Source organism: Leguminivora glycinivorella, chromosome 3, assembly GCF_023078275.1.
Source record: "Leguminivora glycinivorella isolate SPB_JAAS2020 chromosome 3, LegGlyc_1.1, whole genome shotgun sequence".
NCBI classification, from domain to species: Eukaryota; Metazoa; Arthropoda; class Insecta; order Lepidoptera; family Tortricidae; genus Leguminivora; species Leguminivora glycinivorella.
The window spans coordinates 14,808,037-14,825,890 of NC_062973.1; the positions used below are offsets into that span (position 1 = coordinate 14,808,037).

The 17,854-nt window shown below is 39.6% G+C and overlaps 1 protein-coding gene across 1 annotated transcript in view; it reads left to right on the top strand.

Moving 5' to 3' along the window:
• LOC125242592 (probable cytochrome P450 304a1) overlaps positions 1 to 14,666 on the top strand; it is a 38,978-nt gene extending 24,312 nt beyond the window's left edge. The window contains exons 4-11 of the mRNA XM_048151380.1: positions 88 to 230; positions 400 to 529; positions 994 to 1,111; positions 2,698 to 2,878; positions 5,611 to 5,728; positions 8,568 to 8,709; positions 13,477 to 13,744; positions 13,894 to 14,666. Of these exons, the coding sequence (XP_048007337.1) occupies positions 88 to 230; positions 400 to 529; positions 994 to 1,111; positions 2,698 to 2,878; positions 5,611 to 5,728; positions 8,568 to 8,709; positions 13,477 to 13,661 (1,017 nt within the window). The 3' untranslated portion in view covers positions 13,662 to 13,744; positions 13,894 to 14,666. The remainder of the gene's footprint in view (positions 1 to 87; positions 231 to 399; positions 530 to 993; positions 1,112 to 2,697; positions 2,879 to 5,610; positions 5,729 to 8,567; positions 8,710 to 13,476; positions 13,745 to 13,893) is intronic.
• Positions 14,667 to 17,854: the final 3,188 nt, after the last annotated feature.

Sequence of the window (17,854 nt, forward strand, 5' to 3'; positions counted from 1 at the left end):
TGCCCGTTAACTGTGGTTGATGCAACTGGTCCTGAGGCTATTGTGTTTTCTGCAATGATACGGTTTGCAATTTTTTTTTAATTCCAGAAACTTGTGAATGGGGAACTAGTCTACCTGCCGCACTACGTCTCCGTTCCTTTCATCAACGGCATGCTGCACGTGTTCAGCGGAATGACCCTGCCCCGTGAAGATTACCCCGCGCTTTGGGACGTGGCCAGAAACACCCTGAGGTAGGTCAAGAATGATATGATGTCATATTAGCCCAATAACCTTAAACCTGCGACCTCCAGATTAACACAGACCTACAGGTTAGGCCACCAGCGCTCTACTTAGTTCCTAAATTTATGGATTAGGTGTAGGTACACTTTATTACATTTAAAAGACTTACTGTATTGACAGGTTCCAGAGAGGAAGCAACGATCTTGGCGGAGCTATAACCTTAACTCCGTGGCTCAAGCAATTTTTCCCCAAATGGAGCGGGTATCAAGATTTGTATCAGGGGAATAAGTATTTAACTGACTTCTTCAGGGTACGTAACGGTGCAATAGTAAATAACTAACAAAATATCAAAGCTGCTGTTGACTCTTTACACCTCTATTTGACAGATAAATGAAAAATTTGTCCCGAATTTCACAAACGAATAAATAAAGAATTAAAAATAACATCCAAGGTGACGTTATAGTCTTTATACTGACTAGATAATAGTACATTACGAATTACGATATTTACGATACAAGTGCGAAAAAAGAAAGTTCGAAACGAGTGGCGATAAATTAAAACACGACCGAAGGGAGTTACGAATTCCTTTTCGCGCGTGTATCGTACGACGTTTTTCAGTAGGTACAGATGGCTCTCCGAAGTTTCGACCTGACAAGATGAATGAACCACTTCTCGCACTGGTGCGAAAAAAGCACCATCTGTACTGAAAAATAATGTATCACTTATTATATCGTACATTATGTACTTGTAATGTAAGTCAATGATTTGTTGTAGAAATTAATTGAGCATTCCATGGCGACGCATGATGATAAGCACGACCGCCACTTCTTAGACATGTACATCAGAAAAATGAAAGAGGAAATACAAGAAACTGGACGCACCACGTTTTCAGGTAAATACAATATATAATTCAAATACGGTCATTGTGCTAGTTCCCGTCCGGTTTACCCTTGAATCGCCGACAGACACTTGTTCGAATATTATTTCAAAGACAACGTTTCAAATAATTTCATTTCATCGACAGTTCATGTCGTAGAACAATCGATACAAGTAAAATCAAACCGCAGACTTTTATTTCGTAGATAAACTATTCCGAGTATTCTTTATATCGTGGTATTTTGTTTCGTATGTTTTCATTTCATTTTGTTTTACATTAAATACAATTACGCATAATATTATTAGCATAATATTATTTCAATTATGATTTTTTCTAAAATTGTACAATTTGAAAACTTTTTGTTTGGTCACAGTTCTAACCTAACCTAAACCTAACTCTGTAAGCCCTTTGTTTCTGTGTGATCACAGTTCTAACCTAACCTAAACCTACTCTGAAAACTGTTTGTTTTTATGTGTGGTCACAGTTCTAACCTAACCTAAACCTACTATATGTATAGACCGTTCGTTGATGTGTAGGGTCGCAGTTCTAACCTAACCTAAACCTACTCTGCAATACGTTTGCTTCTGTGTAAATCACAGGTCGAACCTAACCTAAGCCTACTCTTTAAACTTTTGTTTTTGTGTGTGGTTACAGTTCTAACCTAACCTAAACCTAATTTAAAAACTATTCGTTGTTTAATAATGGACGTATGTGATGTGCCACGATAAAATCGACAATTTGAAGTTTCCTAGAATAGTACGTACATAAGTAGTACGACAAATGAGAAAGTTTTGTAATAATACGTTGAATAAATAAATTGCGATGTTTTGTAGTTCTGCTATTTGAAGTACTTTGAAACGAATCAGCGATGAAAAAATATTAGTTGAATAGTAGGTATTTATAATAACTAAGAAAATTTCAAATAAATAGTAGTTGAAATAAAATTACTCGAAACAATTTTATTTGAACTAAACTTTCGATGATTTGTTGTCGATGAAATGATATTCGATGAAAAGTTTGTCGGCGAAACAAGGGTACACCGTTCCCGTCCACTTCCTAGTTTTCATTATGAATCCTATGTCTTGTCTGTCATGGAGAATCTTAAACTCGGTAATCAAATCACCCCATACTTGATAAGACTCCCGAAAGCATGATCGTATAACTTCTTTTTTCACCTAGCGTTTTCCCGGCCTAGCGCCAGGGTCCGCTTTCCTGCTCAGTCTTCTCCACTGTGCCCACACACCTTACCTTTGTATACATCGTATATAATATTTGCTCGTTATATAAATCTAGGCGCATCATGCTTTTTGAATCACGTATACGAATCAATATTAAAAGTTTGTTTACAATATCTCATTACATTTTGTTACCATAAATGATTGCGCTCACGCAAAAGGTAAGAAACGTGCAAAATTTGCATAACAAATAGTGATGATCTATCTAGATATAAGAATGCTTTGCAATGCCCTCTCAGGGCGCCATGCCGCTCTATTTTAATGAAATGTCGCAGATTGGTCAAATCTTACGGCATGAAACAATTTATTTGAATAATTCACATTTACTCGATTAGTCGATTCTCTTTACCGTCCTTTACATTTCAGTGGACCAATTGATCCTGATATGCACTGACTACATGTTCCCGAGCGCCACTGCCGGCGAGTCCGTCATCCAATTCCTGATCGAACAGATGTTCCTACACCCAGAAATCCAGGACAAGATCCACGAGGAAATCGACCGAGTTGTCGGACGCGATCGCATGCCCAATCTGGACGACAGGAAAAAGTATGGTCCTCTTTTGTTATTGATACCAGGGGCCTATTGCATAACAATTTACAACTTGTATTACAAGTGGAACTCTCTTTCTTATAAAATGAATTGGAGGGGGACTACCGCTTGTAATATGAGTTGTAACTTGTTATGCAATAGGCCCCAGGTATTTGTTAGGTAAAAGTATTGATGCGAAAATCCAGGAAAGTTCTTATACCCAAAGATCCATGAGGAAATCAACCGAGTTGTCGGATGCGACCGCATATAACCAATCTGGACGACAGGGAAAAGTATGAACCATCTTTGGTACAATTACCCACCATTTCATTAGGTACTTACCTATAATTCGGATTGGGACGAGTAGACCGTACGTTGTTAAGTTGTTGTTTGAACAGATTTTCCTATATCTTGGGATCCAGAGCAAATGTCATGAGGGGATAGACCATGCTGTGCGACCGTATGACAATCTGGACGGCAGGAAAAATATAGACCGTTTTTTGTTCATACCTACAATTTCATAGGAATAATGTTAGATGTGAAAATCGGCGTATAGGTACATTTATTCAGTTACGGTTTGAACTTTTTTATCCATCGTGAGATTCGGGGACACGAGAAGACCGCATTGACCATGATTTGGTTGACCAGGAAAAAGTATGGAGTATTTTTTGTGAATGCGATATATCTTTAATCGAATCCGCGTTATTCAGTTGCAACTTGCGTTGCTATCTAAAATAGTACATTGCGATACAAGTGCGTAAAAAAGGAAGTTCGAAACGAGTGGCGATAAATTGAATTCAACTTTACTAGCTGCCGGTCCTTCCACCGCGACCCAGTCGGTACCTAACCTGTTTCCCAGACCTTATTTTGCTGTGTGTCAGTAGAGAGTAGGTACTTAGTGGGTACCTACGTTCTTTGATATTGAGAGAAATTCTTAAGCTAATATACGGTTAATTACTTGGAGGTTTATTAGAATTACCTACTTTTTAAACACTAGAGAAAAGTTAGACAAACATAATCATTAATATTCATAAAGCGTAACCCGTGTCAATGTGTAATATTGTTTTACATATTTTACTTCAACCCTCGAAGGGTTAAAGGTTTTCTTTACATTTTCATAGTAAAGTAGGTTAAGTAGGTAATGCATCTATGTCTCTTAGATATGACATGTCGTATAGCCTGTAATTAACTGCTGCGGCGGCAGTCTTAAGGCTAGTTTTGTGTTGTTCTGTCACTCTCACTGCGCGTAAACGTTAATGAATTTACATCATATGATGTCGCTGGGACTCGAAGGGTTAAAGGTTTTCTTTACATTTTCATAGTAAAGTAGGTTAAGTAGGTAATGCATCTATGTCTCTTAGATATGACATGATGTCGTTAGCCTTGTAATGTAACTGCTGCGGCGGCAGTCTTAAGGCTCAGTAGGTTTGTGTTGTTCTGTCACTCTCACTGCGCGTAAACGTTAATGAATTTACTGTACTGTATAGGACCTACAATATCTACATACTTCTCGAGGTTGTGATTTAAATGTTTTGTGAGTTTTGATAATTCATAAATAGGAAATGAGAAAAGAAGATCGAACAATGCGGAGTTTCAGACAGGATATAGCTGATTTCTAAAAGCATTTTCATTGTTTTAGCATTTGAGCAAAATTTATTAAAAATATATAAATACCTACCTCTACATATAATATGGATTCTATCTGACTATCGGACTTAATAATATGGATTCTAATCACATATATGGCGTCCGTCCTTCAAGGAACATTTTAACAATTTTAGCAGCATTTCGAATTGTGATCTAAATAAAAAAAATCGCTATTGATTATTTGAGTAATTGAGAGCCATTTAAAAAACTCCGTCTTCTGAACCTGCTGCACCTTAAGCTAAAAATAATGGGCAAAAAGGGACTAACAGTTCAACAACCGCAATTGTGGTCAAGTTTGATCTAAAAGGGAATGCCTGGCAGGTCAACAACCTCAATTATGGTCAAATTTGTTCGTGCATTAAGAAAGTAGGACAAATGCACAATCATGGTGCAGGTTGCATCAATTGGTAGCTTAGCATAAAAAGGTATATTAGTCTGCCAGTTCTGTTGCCCTATCCTATTCTTATGGTTTAAGACGTTTCTTCTAAATAGGTATGTACTATGTAGGTACCTCACAGAGAACCTCCTATAGAGTGGCAGTCTTGTATATTTGGTTCGCGATACGAGTCACCAGTGTTTGGGGTGCGAGGAGCGGGCGGGGAATGTGTTAAGCGCGCTGTGATTGGCCGTTTCAAGGACGGCGGGCAGTCGCGCCAGATGAAAAGGGACAGAAGTATGACTGTCCCTCTACTGACGCGTAAGTGGCCAATGTAAGTTGACCTATGCCGGCTCTGAATAAATTATAAATATGACTTATTTGTGGAATGTAATGCCGTCTGTTTTTAAATTTGAGCTTCTTGTTACCTTTCCACACCATTTCACACTACAGGTGGACATCTTTAAGGCATCAAAATACCCTTTTCCAATTTTTTTGTGCGAAAAACACGCGCTGCTTTCGGGTCTGTTACTTGGTCGATACTGATCGGGCACGGCGAGTGCCCGCGCTTATATCAGTGCAAATACTAGGAAGGCTGGCCACCGCGAGTCGTCTTGTAATAGATGTCTATAGGGGTTGGTCTGTGAGGTACCTATACTACCTATACATATACCTACTACAGACATTCGTATCATTAAATTAAATAGGCTAATGTACTTATTTACAGCATGCCATATACAGAAGCGTGCATTCGTGAAATGTTGCGGTTCGAGACGACGGTACCACTTGCCGTACCACACCGGTGCGTTGTCGATACCACGCTGGACGGGTACCATATCGCGGAGGTACGTACCTACATGTATACAAACCCAAACTAAAGTCAAAACTCCATACACCACATAATCGTGTGTAAACTGTTTATCGTGTGTTGACCATTTTTTTCAAAGTTGTCCACCTCAGTTTTTTTTTTGGATTTGGAAATTTTTATGTGCTTTCCACTCAGAATCGCGAGCTCTTTAACCCTTAGTCCGTTTTCACATTATCCGATCTGATATCGGATGTCGGAAGTATTTCTATGGAAAAAATCCAAAATGGCGCCCGTAATGTATGGGATATCGGTCCTACATCCGATATCGGATCGGATAATGTGAAAACGCACTTGTTTGCATGACCTTGATAAAGATTTATTCAAATTTAAATTTTGACGTGCCGGCAATTAAGAGTCAAAAATTCAGAATGCATATATACATCACTATGCATTTAAGGGTTAAGTAAACCCTAATATCAGAAAAAAAGTGTCTCAAGATTTTTTCCCATTCTTTTACCATTTTTTCATACATTTTGTATGGCGGTAACGGAATGGAAGGTTTGAAAAATGTATGGAAATCTTGGGACATTTTTTTCTCCAATCAGGATCGAAAGACCTCGCGATTTTGAGTACCTATGAATCGCGTAAAAAATACTCATGTTACAAAAAAAGTGGGGTGGACAACTTTGAAAAAAGTGTCCCAGGACCACCATTTGGCGTAGAACACTAGTTTCAGCTACTGTTTTCTGACCATCCGAACCAGAGGGCTAACGCCCCAAATAATATTACAACTATTACAAGCTAAAAAAAGCAGAAAAGCAAGTAAGCAAGTAGGCAAGTTTCTAATGGGGTGGCAACGCGCATGTGACACTGTTTGAGTTGCAGGCGTCCATAGGTTACGGTGACCGCTTTACATCAGGCGGGCCGTATACTTGTTTGCCACCGACGTAGTATAAAAAAAAATAAAAAATAAAAATAGTACATTGTGCAACAAGGGAGGTAAGGGGGTCATTAAATACGAGTGTCCTGATATATTCACGACAGCCGCAGGCTGGAGTGAATATAGACACGAGTATTTAATATCCTTACCTCCTGAGTTACACACAATGTTTTTCATCACATTTGAGAGAAAAATACAAAAAAAAGTCATAAGGCAAAACCTTCAACGCAACGACGGCGCAAAGACCAGTAGTGTATTTTCATCCATATCAGATTATTCACATTAAATTCCATTGTTTTTGATAACAAACACTTTTTGAACCAATACAAACACGAAAATCCTGAATATAAAGCATATAAATCATATAATTTAACTAAATTTTTACTTATTTATTTCATTCATTATTCATTAATTTGGTCTGTTGTACTCTCCGTTGCTAGGCAACGGTGGGCGCCTCGCGCTGGCACGCGGTCAAGCGCGAGTCGAGAACATATTGTCAGATTGTAAATTATAACGATTTATCTGAGTTAAATTTACGAAATAAATGCAAAACACACTGAAATAATTCTAAAACATAAATAAATTGCATTTTTCATACCGTACAATATCTTTTGTAGCTTAATAGTCAAATTTTGGTTGTGCAACAAAAATCCTTGGCTGATTGAAACATCCTTTGCCTGAAGTATTAATTTATTAATTGTATTGTATGGATTGTATTAATTTTTAAAACTAAATCCATTATTCCCTTGGGAATAAAATAGTACATTATTGTGACATTATGCTTCAGTACACGTAGACGCAATGAGACCTTTAAACAGCAAATGTGATGAAAAGATAATAACAGCGGATCCGCTTTTCTCTCGATGTTTCCCTACACTGAAAAACGACTGGCAAAAATGAGATAAGTAGATAACATTTCGTAATACATTAGATAAGTTCCGAAAAACTCATAGGTACAGTCAACCAATTGGAACCCTAGGCCGCTCTACAACCATGTCAAAATGACAAGCAGTAAGAGATTCCTTACAATCTGATTTATAATGTCACTATGACATAGTTCTACAGTGGCCTAGGGTTCCAATTGGTTGACTGTACCTCGGATTGAAAGGCGTACACTCTTACCGCTAGGTCATCATCAGCGCTTAGGTACCCGAAACATACTTCAAATCGATACCACAGTATAAGGATAAATCAGTAGTTAATCTCCGGCAGCGGCGACGCGGTCGTTACTACTGCGCAAGGTCACGCAGGGTTGTACCTGTGCTACTGTCCTACTCGTAGTAACTGTGTATGGCGCTATGCTAGTACCAACGCTCTTTCTACCTTTTTATCTAATAAAGATTCAAGTACGTGTTTGTTTCTTAAATACTGACGAAATCGTATTTACATAAAATGTTTGAATAGATGTTTGCACAATATTTAAGTAGGTACCAAACTTTCGAGCTAGATAGATCGCAGCATCTACCTAAATGTCGTTACAGATAAATCCTTATTGATTTTAATGTGTCATTCTAGCTTTAAATCTCACTTTTACGCCATTTACGTAAGCAATAATGTACCTAACACTGCAAAAAATATAACAACCACTTACTTTTCTGGGTGTCTAGGAATTCTAAAGATCATTCTGACATTTCCGCATTTTGAGAACTGTTCTCCATACACCCATAAACACTACAGTAACGAAAATATGTCTTCGGTGCTGACGTCATTTTCTCCCGAACTCAACACGTCAACACAGCGCGCGAACGCGGCCCCGACTGTCCAGCCCAATACTTACCAGTTTCGCATGTATTCGGTGCATATGGAGAGTAGTTTTCGACACACCGCGCGGAGTGAAGTTTGTTAGAAGAGTTATTACTGCTTTATACTGTGTCGATACTACATAAACAAACATGCCTCATTTCCTCTGATGAATAACGTCGTATTATTTTCTCAGAACACCGTAGTGAGCGTCAACCTGACGAGTCTCCACACAGACAAGACAATTTGGGGCGACCCCGAAGTATTTCGTCCGGAGCGGTTTATCAAAAATGGCCGCCTCGATGTCGCCAGCGACAAGTCATTGCCTTTTGGAGCAGGTAATTCCACTGCTTTCATTTCTCAATACCTGCAAGTGCATGTCCGGTGGCGATTATGATGAAACCGTCAATGCGTTTAGAGATACCAAAGAGTTACAAAGTGTAAACGGGGTTATAAAGACTGCGACTGTAGAAAAACGTGACTCGATTGTAAGCTAAAGAAGATAACGTCGTTAATTAGGCAGTAATTCTGTAGGTTAAATTGACTTGTTCTTGTTGACTGATACCACCTGATACATCGTTTAACAAATACATTATCATACTAACCACAAAATTGAAATTTTTAAAAAACCCCGACCGCGACCTAGTGGACCGATTTTCATGAAACATGGCTAAGAACACTTCCGACTAACTCAGCTTTCAGACAAAAAAAAACTAAATCAAAATCGGTTCATCCGTTCGAGAGCTACGATGCCACAGACAGACACACACACAGACAGACACGTCAAACTTATAACACCCCTTCGTTTTTGCGTCGGGGGTTAAAAATGTGTTACGTCGTATTCGCCAGGAGATAAAGCTACTTAATACACGCTCGTATGATGATTAGGTGATGCATCGTTAAATTTTACAAAGTAAAATTACTTGTATGCGGCTATTGGTTTTTAATTGAGAACGTTCCACAATATTACGAGTGTTTGTGATAACCAGCGCCACATTTCCCTAAACTGACATCGCCTCTTGCCCATCAAACTTCAATCAAGATTTTTACTCAGGCGTTGCACTTTTTCTATATTTATACCTAATGTATAACTCTTTGGTGACGCTCGCTCGGTCCATTTGCCGTCGGTCATGCCTGTGATTGGAAACGTGACGCTGTTTAACTTCCCATGAAGTTTTTTTTTAAATCAGTGCCTTTACTTACAAAATACAATGGAATGCTTTTCAAGTGCACGCGCTGTCAGATCTTCGAGTATATTTTTTTTATTTCTAATAACGTTAGGTTATGTTTATAACATATAGTTATATGTCGAAAATTCTGATCAGGGAAACGTTACGGACTTCTTATCTGTTTGACATTTCAGATTTCCAAGAGAGAGACCAAGTCAGATACTTAATGCATGCTTTTATTTTATTTTAAAGTAAATTGTATCGATGCAAATTATACACGTTCCACTTTCATAAACTTAAGAAACGAATATTTTATAATTTTGCATAATAAGAGGTGATGTGATGATCACCTACTGGTGCATCAAGGTCTTAGCAAACTCTTATGCAAAGTTAATCTACTTTCTAGTCGGAAGTTTTTGTTTGGTGACTTGACTTACTATTCTTGTCCCAGTTTTAAGTCAAATATTTTTATCCTTTTGAAGTGAATATATACCAGTAAGATCGCAATTAAAATCTGACGATATCATTAAAATTAAAAGTATGGTAACATTGATAACCTAACCACAAAATTAAAATTTTGAAAAAAATCCCGACATAGTGGACCGATTTTCGTGAAACAAGGCTAAGAACACTCCCGACTAATTCAGCTTTCAAACAAAAAAAATCTAAATCGGTTCATCCGTTCGGGAGCTACGATGCCACAGACAGACACACACACACAGACAGACAGACACGTCAAACTTATAACACCCCGTCGTTCTTGCGTCGGAGGTTAATAATGGCATGTGTATAATAAATTATACTGACGTAGGTATGATGAACTTATAAGTAAGTACTTACTTATAGGATAGACGACACTCAGAGCAAAAAAAATCTTAAATCTGTGGATAGACAGAATAAGGGAATAATGGCCCCTGTACACACATGGCCAACGGTTCCACCAGCCCTTTGTGAAACCCCTTGGCCAAGATAAGAGCCGCTGTTTACACATTGGCGAACCAATCACTTGGCATTAGCTCTTCATGAAAGATGGACGTGGAATGAAAAAATCTAGGAAATTCTTGGTCATAGACGTTGTCAGAAAAAAAATATTAAAAAATAATAACCCCGTAGTAAAATTAAATTATTTGAAATATTAACAATTTTTTGAATATTCTGATAAGACCATTTATCTTTTTTAGGAAATACATTAAACATTTGCAAGGTTATTTTATTTCCTAAAATCTACACTATTATTGACATAGATAAACTTATTATTTTCGTAAATATTTCACTACCGTCCTCTCTGACGGCTGACGACCAACTGAATGAAGCGCCAACGTGTAAACGCAGTTGGCCATTGGCGCCAAGATCCTTTGATGTGTGGACAAAAAACCGACACCAATCGGTTGGCCGGCAAGCGCAAGCGCCAACTGCCAACTTACGGCCAAGTAGCCCTCTACACGCTTGGCCAAGGGGGTTGGTGGAACCGTTGGCCATGTGTGTACAGGGGCCATAAGAGCGGTTTCGCACTACATCCGATCCGAAACCGTGAAAAAAAGATTGTTATTATCATGAACCTACAATTCTATGGACGGATAACTCCGAAGAAAAACCTGTGATTCCATCATCCACATTGATAGCTTTGTCTATGACCTCATCCACTAATCTCCCGTCAGTTCAGTCGGATCGAGGCGCCCGTGGCGAAAACATCTCCAGAAAAATAAGAAAATATGCCTACATGCGTTGTCAAATTGTATAAAAATGACAACAATCGAAAGAAAAAAAAATACGGAGCAACTTTTCATGCGTAAATTAATACTTTATCACGTTATTATGCGTAAAATCACAATATTAATTAATGTTCATAATCGTAAACCAACAAACTGCAAAACAAGAGTGTGACCAGTATTTTTTTAAATAGTGTTTGCACACGGCGCACTAAGTCATTATTATTCGTTAAAAACAAGATATTTCTACGTTTCAAGTAAAATAATTAATTTTTGATAAATTAAGTGAAGAATTGATTTTCTTTTGACCTAAATTAAAATTATTTTGATTTTAAATTGTGTTTGCACATCGCAAACCGTTTGCCATTGCTGGCTTGAAAGGTCGCCACAAAGCCATAAAATAAAAGTAAAAAAAAGTCCGCCATTGTTGGGTCACAGCCGGTCTTCAGTGAGACTCTCTCTGTTCTATTACTACTCTGTGGTTATTATATCTGTGTTAAGAAGCTGGACCACTACGGCATCCGGGGCCCAGCCACCAACCTAATACTCTCATTCATGACTGACAGAGCGCAGGTGGTGGTTGGTGACGGGGGGAAAGTTGTATCCACAGAGCTACAAAATTTAATGGGTGTCCCGCAAGGATCATGCCTCTCCAATACCCTGTTCAGCATTTTGCTGAACGATTTGCCTAAGGCGATAAAAGGCGCTGATATATTCATGTACGCAGATGACGTCACGGCAGTCGTCAGCACTACTGTTGAACGGGAATTGGAAGCGGCACTAAATGGTGTTATGGAGCAGTTACACCAATGGTTCCAAAACAACGGCTTAGCTCTTAACAAAGAAAAACCAGCTACATGGCATTCAAGCTAAATGGCCATAAAAGCCCGACAATGAAGGTGTGCGCTGGCGGTGCCCCTATACAGCACGTGACCGGCGCGCGCCTTCTCGGCTTCCACCTCGATAGCGCGCTAACTTGGGAGGCGCACATCGACCAACTGTGCAAGAGGCTGGGCAGTGCGTGCTTCGCGCTACGGCGACTGACAATGACCGCCGGAAAAAGTGCGGTGCGCGAGTGTTATTTCGCGACAGTGCACTCGCTCCTGACTTACAGCGTGGAGCTGTGGGGCCGCGCCTCTGACTGGAGGCGTGTGTTCTCTCAGCAAAAGCGCGCCATCCGCGCGATGTCGGGTAAGGCGGAGGATGCCCCGGCGCGTGACCTTTTCCGGGAGTTGAAGATCCTGCCCCTGCCTTGTTTGTTCATTTACCAGGTCTCCATTTTTACACACGAGCACCAAGATATGTACAAGCGCAGGGGCATTAACTCAAACTATAACCTGCGCAGCAATAGACTCCACAATAGGTTGGTCGCCGAGCAGCACAAACTCGCCAAGTCCGAGCGTTCAGTTTATATTATAGGCCCGTCGATTTACAATCGCCTGCCGAACTCGGTAAGAGATGCAGTTTCCACAGCGGCTTTCAAGGTCAGACTTAAGATGTGGCTAACGCAAGAGTCATTCTACTCGTATGACGATTTTTTTAGTCTACCAATCGTTGACAAATTGTAATTTATTAATTAATGTTGTAATTAATAATATAATATAATAACTTATTTTACTTATACACCATTCCATCGACATGTAACAATTGTTATTAATAAATATATTTCATTTCATTTCATTTCTGTTATTATATTTTCAATTTTAAAGAACCCGACACTAAACTCTGCAAAACCCCGACAGTCCCTTCAAACCATAGTGTACAGTCAACCTATTAGAATCCTAGGCCACTCTAGAACCGTGTCGTATTGACATCCTGCTTTATTTGCTATAGAAGTCAGTCTAACTTTTACACTGAAAGGGTTCTACAATGGCCTAGGATTCAGGTTGGTTGACTGTACCTAATTTTATAATTAGGCGTACCATGTACCTAATTTTATAATTTCGACGACCGGTCTGGCTCAGTTGGTAGTGACCCTGCCTGCTGAGCCGCGGTCCCAGGTTCGAATCCCGGTAAGGGCATTTATTTGTGTGATGAGCACAGATATTTGTTCCTGAGTCATGGATGTTTTCTATGTATATAAGTATGTATTTATCTATTTAAGTATGTATATCGTCGCTTAGCAACCATAGTACAAGCTTTGCTTAGTTTGGGGGCTAAGTTGATCTGTGTAAGGTGTCCCCCCAATATTTAAAAAAAAAAAAAATAATGATTCTGTTCTCTCTAGGTCGCCGACTGTGCGCCGGAGAGACGTACGCGCGTCAATGCACTTTCCAAGTGTTCGCGTGCTTCATGCAGGCCTTCAACGTATCCACGGCTGATGGCCAGCCGCTAAAGAAGCCCGCCCCAAGAATTCAGGGGATCATCACCACTATTCCAGAGGGCTGGGTCCGTGTCACGCCGAGGATATAGCATGTATTTGTATAGGTTATGTTAGGTTAAAAGCTCGGCCACACATGCGCGTTTTGAGAGCGTAGGCGGAGCGTCAGCGGAGCACAATGATAGTGGTGCGCCGGACGAACGGCGCACGCGGCGACGCTGGCGTTGCGCCCAGCGCACGCGGCGACGCTGGCGTTGCGCCCAGCGGACGCCGGCGGGAACTAATGAGCGCGGATTGCGAGCGGAACGCCAGCGTTCGTCCGGCGCACCGCTATCATTGCGCTCAGTTAACGCTACGCTATCAAAACTGTTTATGTGTGGCGGAGGCTTTAGAGTTTCTCGATAGTTCGAGTCTTGGGTCGGTCGTCTCGTTCGTTTTTCGTCAAGTTCTTATATGTATATTATTTGTCCGATTCTTTCGTCAGCCATTCTTTATTCGTCAAGATCGTCGATCTCATCTTCGATCATAGTTCATCTTTATCGTAATCCGTCTCGTTCTTTACTCGTCATAATCTTCTTTCGGCATGTCCGCTGTTAATCTGTGTTTTTCGTGTTTTTTTTTTCATAGTCTTATGTCAGTACCAACTTTAAATATGACCAAATACGAAATGACGAAAAACGATAGAGTCGAAATAAGAAGAATGCCAACTCATTACGGTCAAAGACGTGCTGCAGACTAACTTGACGTATGAAGAATGGCAGAATCGGAAAAATTTTGGAACTTGACGAAAAACGACGACCAAAGACTTTACCGATAGTTTGAAGAAGGATCAGTGAATGTTGGAAGTATTGACAGCGGGTCATCGTGAACTGCATGACTGACACGAACAACCTATTAGGTACCCCGAGTTTAGATAGGGCTGCAATGGTGGAAACGACTGATAAAAGTGACAATTCTATAAGTAATTAAGTTTTAAATAAATTACCCTTACCCAATAATATTTTTAGTAAATAAGCACCTACCTAATGAATAATTACCTATTTTTTCTTCCCTCATATTTAAGTAATTATTCAATAAACTATATTTATTTACATAAACCCTGTTGTTTTACTTAGGTACCTTTGCTTTGCCATGTCGTAAATAAGCAGCCTTGTGGCACTTGACACTTAATTAAGTTACTTAAGTGTTAATTGCAGATCTGGAGTCGATAAATGCCGATACGAACTAATTGCAGCAGCAAGTGGCTCTACATGGCTCGACGTCTCAAGGCATAGTTGGCTAATCAAGAATAGATCAGAACTAGGCATAATATTACAGTCTTTAATTAACATACAAGATTGTACCAAATAATGGATCTAACCGCGGACTAAACTAAAAAGATTAAGTGAGACTTTGAGAATTTTTTGGTTGCTTTTATCGCTCAGGCAAACGCAATTTTGGTCGATATTAATGATACCACTTGAACAGTTCTACATTCGAAGAAGGAAGAATGTTTTCTCAAACATGCAATGAAATATTATCTTTACGTTCCTTAAAATGGGCTGGGAAGTATCGCTTTTTGGGCGCAACAACTCGAGAGGACTGTAAAGGGATTTCATATTATTTTTTAGGCCTAGGCCTGCAAAGTAACTTTTTTAAGTAAGCTGTCAGTACTGTCATGTCACTTTTTTTTAAATTTTTGTGTGACCTGGATACTTGTCACACTTGACGTTTGAGTGTATATGTATTTTGTCACTTAATAAATAAAATATTGTCCTTCAGATCATTTTTTTTTATTTCATTGTATGTTTGAGAAAAGCACTATACATGCCTCGGCGTGAAAACGGATTCCCGGCCTCGTATCCCTATCCGGCCTCGCTCGCACGCTCGCTCGGCCGTATATACCCACTTGGCCGGAAATCCTCATTTTCCCGGCCTCTGATGTAATGTACTATTTTATTCCAAATTCATTTAAGTTTATAAAGCTTGGCGCCAGTTACGTTGGGTAATGTCATTATGGGTGTTATTTTAAAGCGCGGTGGACACCATAATTATGGTATAAGAATGTGCCGTAAATAACATACAGCCACTATTTCTATTGTTTTTCTCATGTTATTCATCTAAGACTGGCAGAGAGGTTGTCAATTTTCAAATTTTAAAACTATTTCAAGCTCATATATACACAGCCCGTCAACTCGCATGCGATTCTAGCTAGATACGTAGCCGAGTATTGAGGTCTTAGATTAATTAACACCAACATGTGTGTATTAAGTCTATGATTGAGGTTATATTTAAGGCGACCGATCAAATGCAACATTGTAAATTGCAATACGTTGCATACGTGATCTCGTTCCGTCCTGCACTTATTATACCACCCGGTCTACTCTGTAACAAGTTAACAACCGATTAGGCGCCAGCCAGTGTTACGCAAGTGTCACGCGCCAAGTGGCTAGTCCAACCCCATCATTAGCGTTGCACGCTACAGGCGTCAGAGTGTAGTGCGAGAGCAAGTTCATTTTTATATGCATTTTACCCTTTTTATATCACGGTCGTGGGTAGGTACTTGACATTACACTTGTATATCGCAAGGCTTTTTTTTGTGGTGGCGTGCCCGCTAAGAATACGGGCGATCCTTGCTTATGTGGCGTCATCAGTGTTCCCTTAGTCCGTTTTCACATTATCCGATCCGATATCGCATATCGGAAGGATTTCAATGGAAAAAATCCAAGATGGCGCCTGTAATATATGGGATATCGGTCCGAAATCCGATATCTGATCGGATAATGTGAAAACGCACTACCTAAGTCGCCTTGTACAACAGCCACGGGACGAGATGGGGTGGCTATTGTTTTCTGTAGCCGGCACCGGCACCATATGGCACTTAAATCGCCGGATGGGGCAAGCGATTAGGCACCAGCAGTGGCAGAGTCAGTACATTGGCAGAATAGTCTGATCGCTTAGCCCCAGAAAACGCGCCTAGATGGTTAACATTTAAAATGTTTTTTCCTTCGTATTTTCACGTAGTCACCAAAGTGTCTATGCTATAATATGCTATTTTAGTCATCCTGAGTACAAGAAGTACCTACAAGTTGACAAATCTAAGTAGGTACCTACCTACTATACACTACATACAGATGTAGTGTATAGTAGGTACCTACTTAGATTTGGTACACAGGTAGGTACCGTCATATGACATAATTTACGTAGAAGCTAGGCATTATCTGGGACTAGCTCTTCGTAGGTTATTAGACTTATTACTTATTAGTATGATACGTTGTACGTTTGGTAGTTTTACGCTGTACCGTCGTGCTCCAGTTGGCGATCTTATCGACAACGGTATATCTTTACGATGAACCTTTTGTTAATGAGATGTTCGTTGCAGGTATGAGTTACATTAAAGAGGATCGAGAGAGTTACCGTCGAAGTAAAATGTGTAATCACAGTGCATAGACTGCCATCTCTTGACACAGGCTTAAAACTTTTGAACCTCAGTTTTGAGATTCCTCTCACTTGATATGTTTCAAAATGTCAAATATTAATATTAGCGCCATCTAGCTGCGCGTACCCCAAAGGCGTACCCCATCTAGGCCCCCGTACCTTTTTCTGTATGGTACTGAGGTACGTTTTTTTCTTAGACTTTATCTGTCTATACGGAGTTATATCTGTCTTTCATGAAGTTGTTGTAATAACATAAAAGTTAATTATGGCTATTGCTTGCATGCCCATACAACCATTTCAGTCGCAAAATCTTCAAATCAGTAACTAACTGTCAAATGTGACATAACGCGTGGTAACGTCGTGCAAACAATGCGACCGTATTGATACAATAACAAAATGTAGTCGTCGTGTGCACTCGTTACGGTAACAAAATGTGTACGAATTTGTGGCTGTCAATGTCACTGTCAGAATGACTTTTAACGACACTTTATTAGTCGACGTTTGCACACATAACGGTAACAACATGTGGACGAATTTGTGGCTGTCATTGTCACTGTCAGAACGGTTTCTGACAGTGACATTGACAGAATTTGTACACACATGTGTAGGTCTGATTACCGAACTGCTCCTAAACCACTGTATCCGCAAATGACAATCTGAAATACGAAGGTTTCTCAAACTGTCTTGTGAAGTTGTGGACTGGTTGCTTTGAATCATTTAAATATGAGCGAATTAAATAATAATAAACGACGACGACCATTTAAGCACTCTTCGACATTTTATAGAAATGTGGGAAAGTTAAGAAAAGTGCAGAATGATAATACAAATAGATATAGTTACTTAATGTATTAAATATATAATGTTTAAT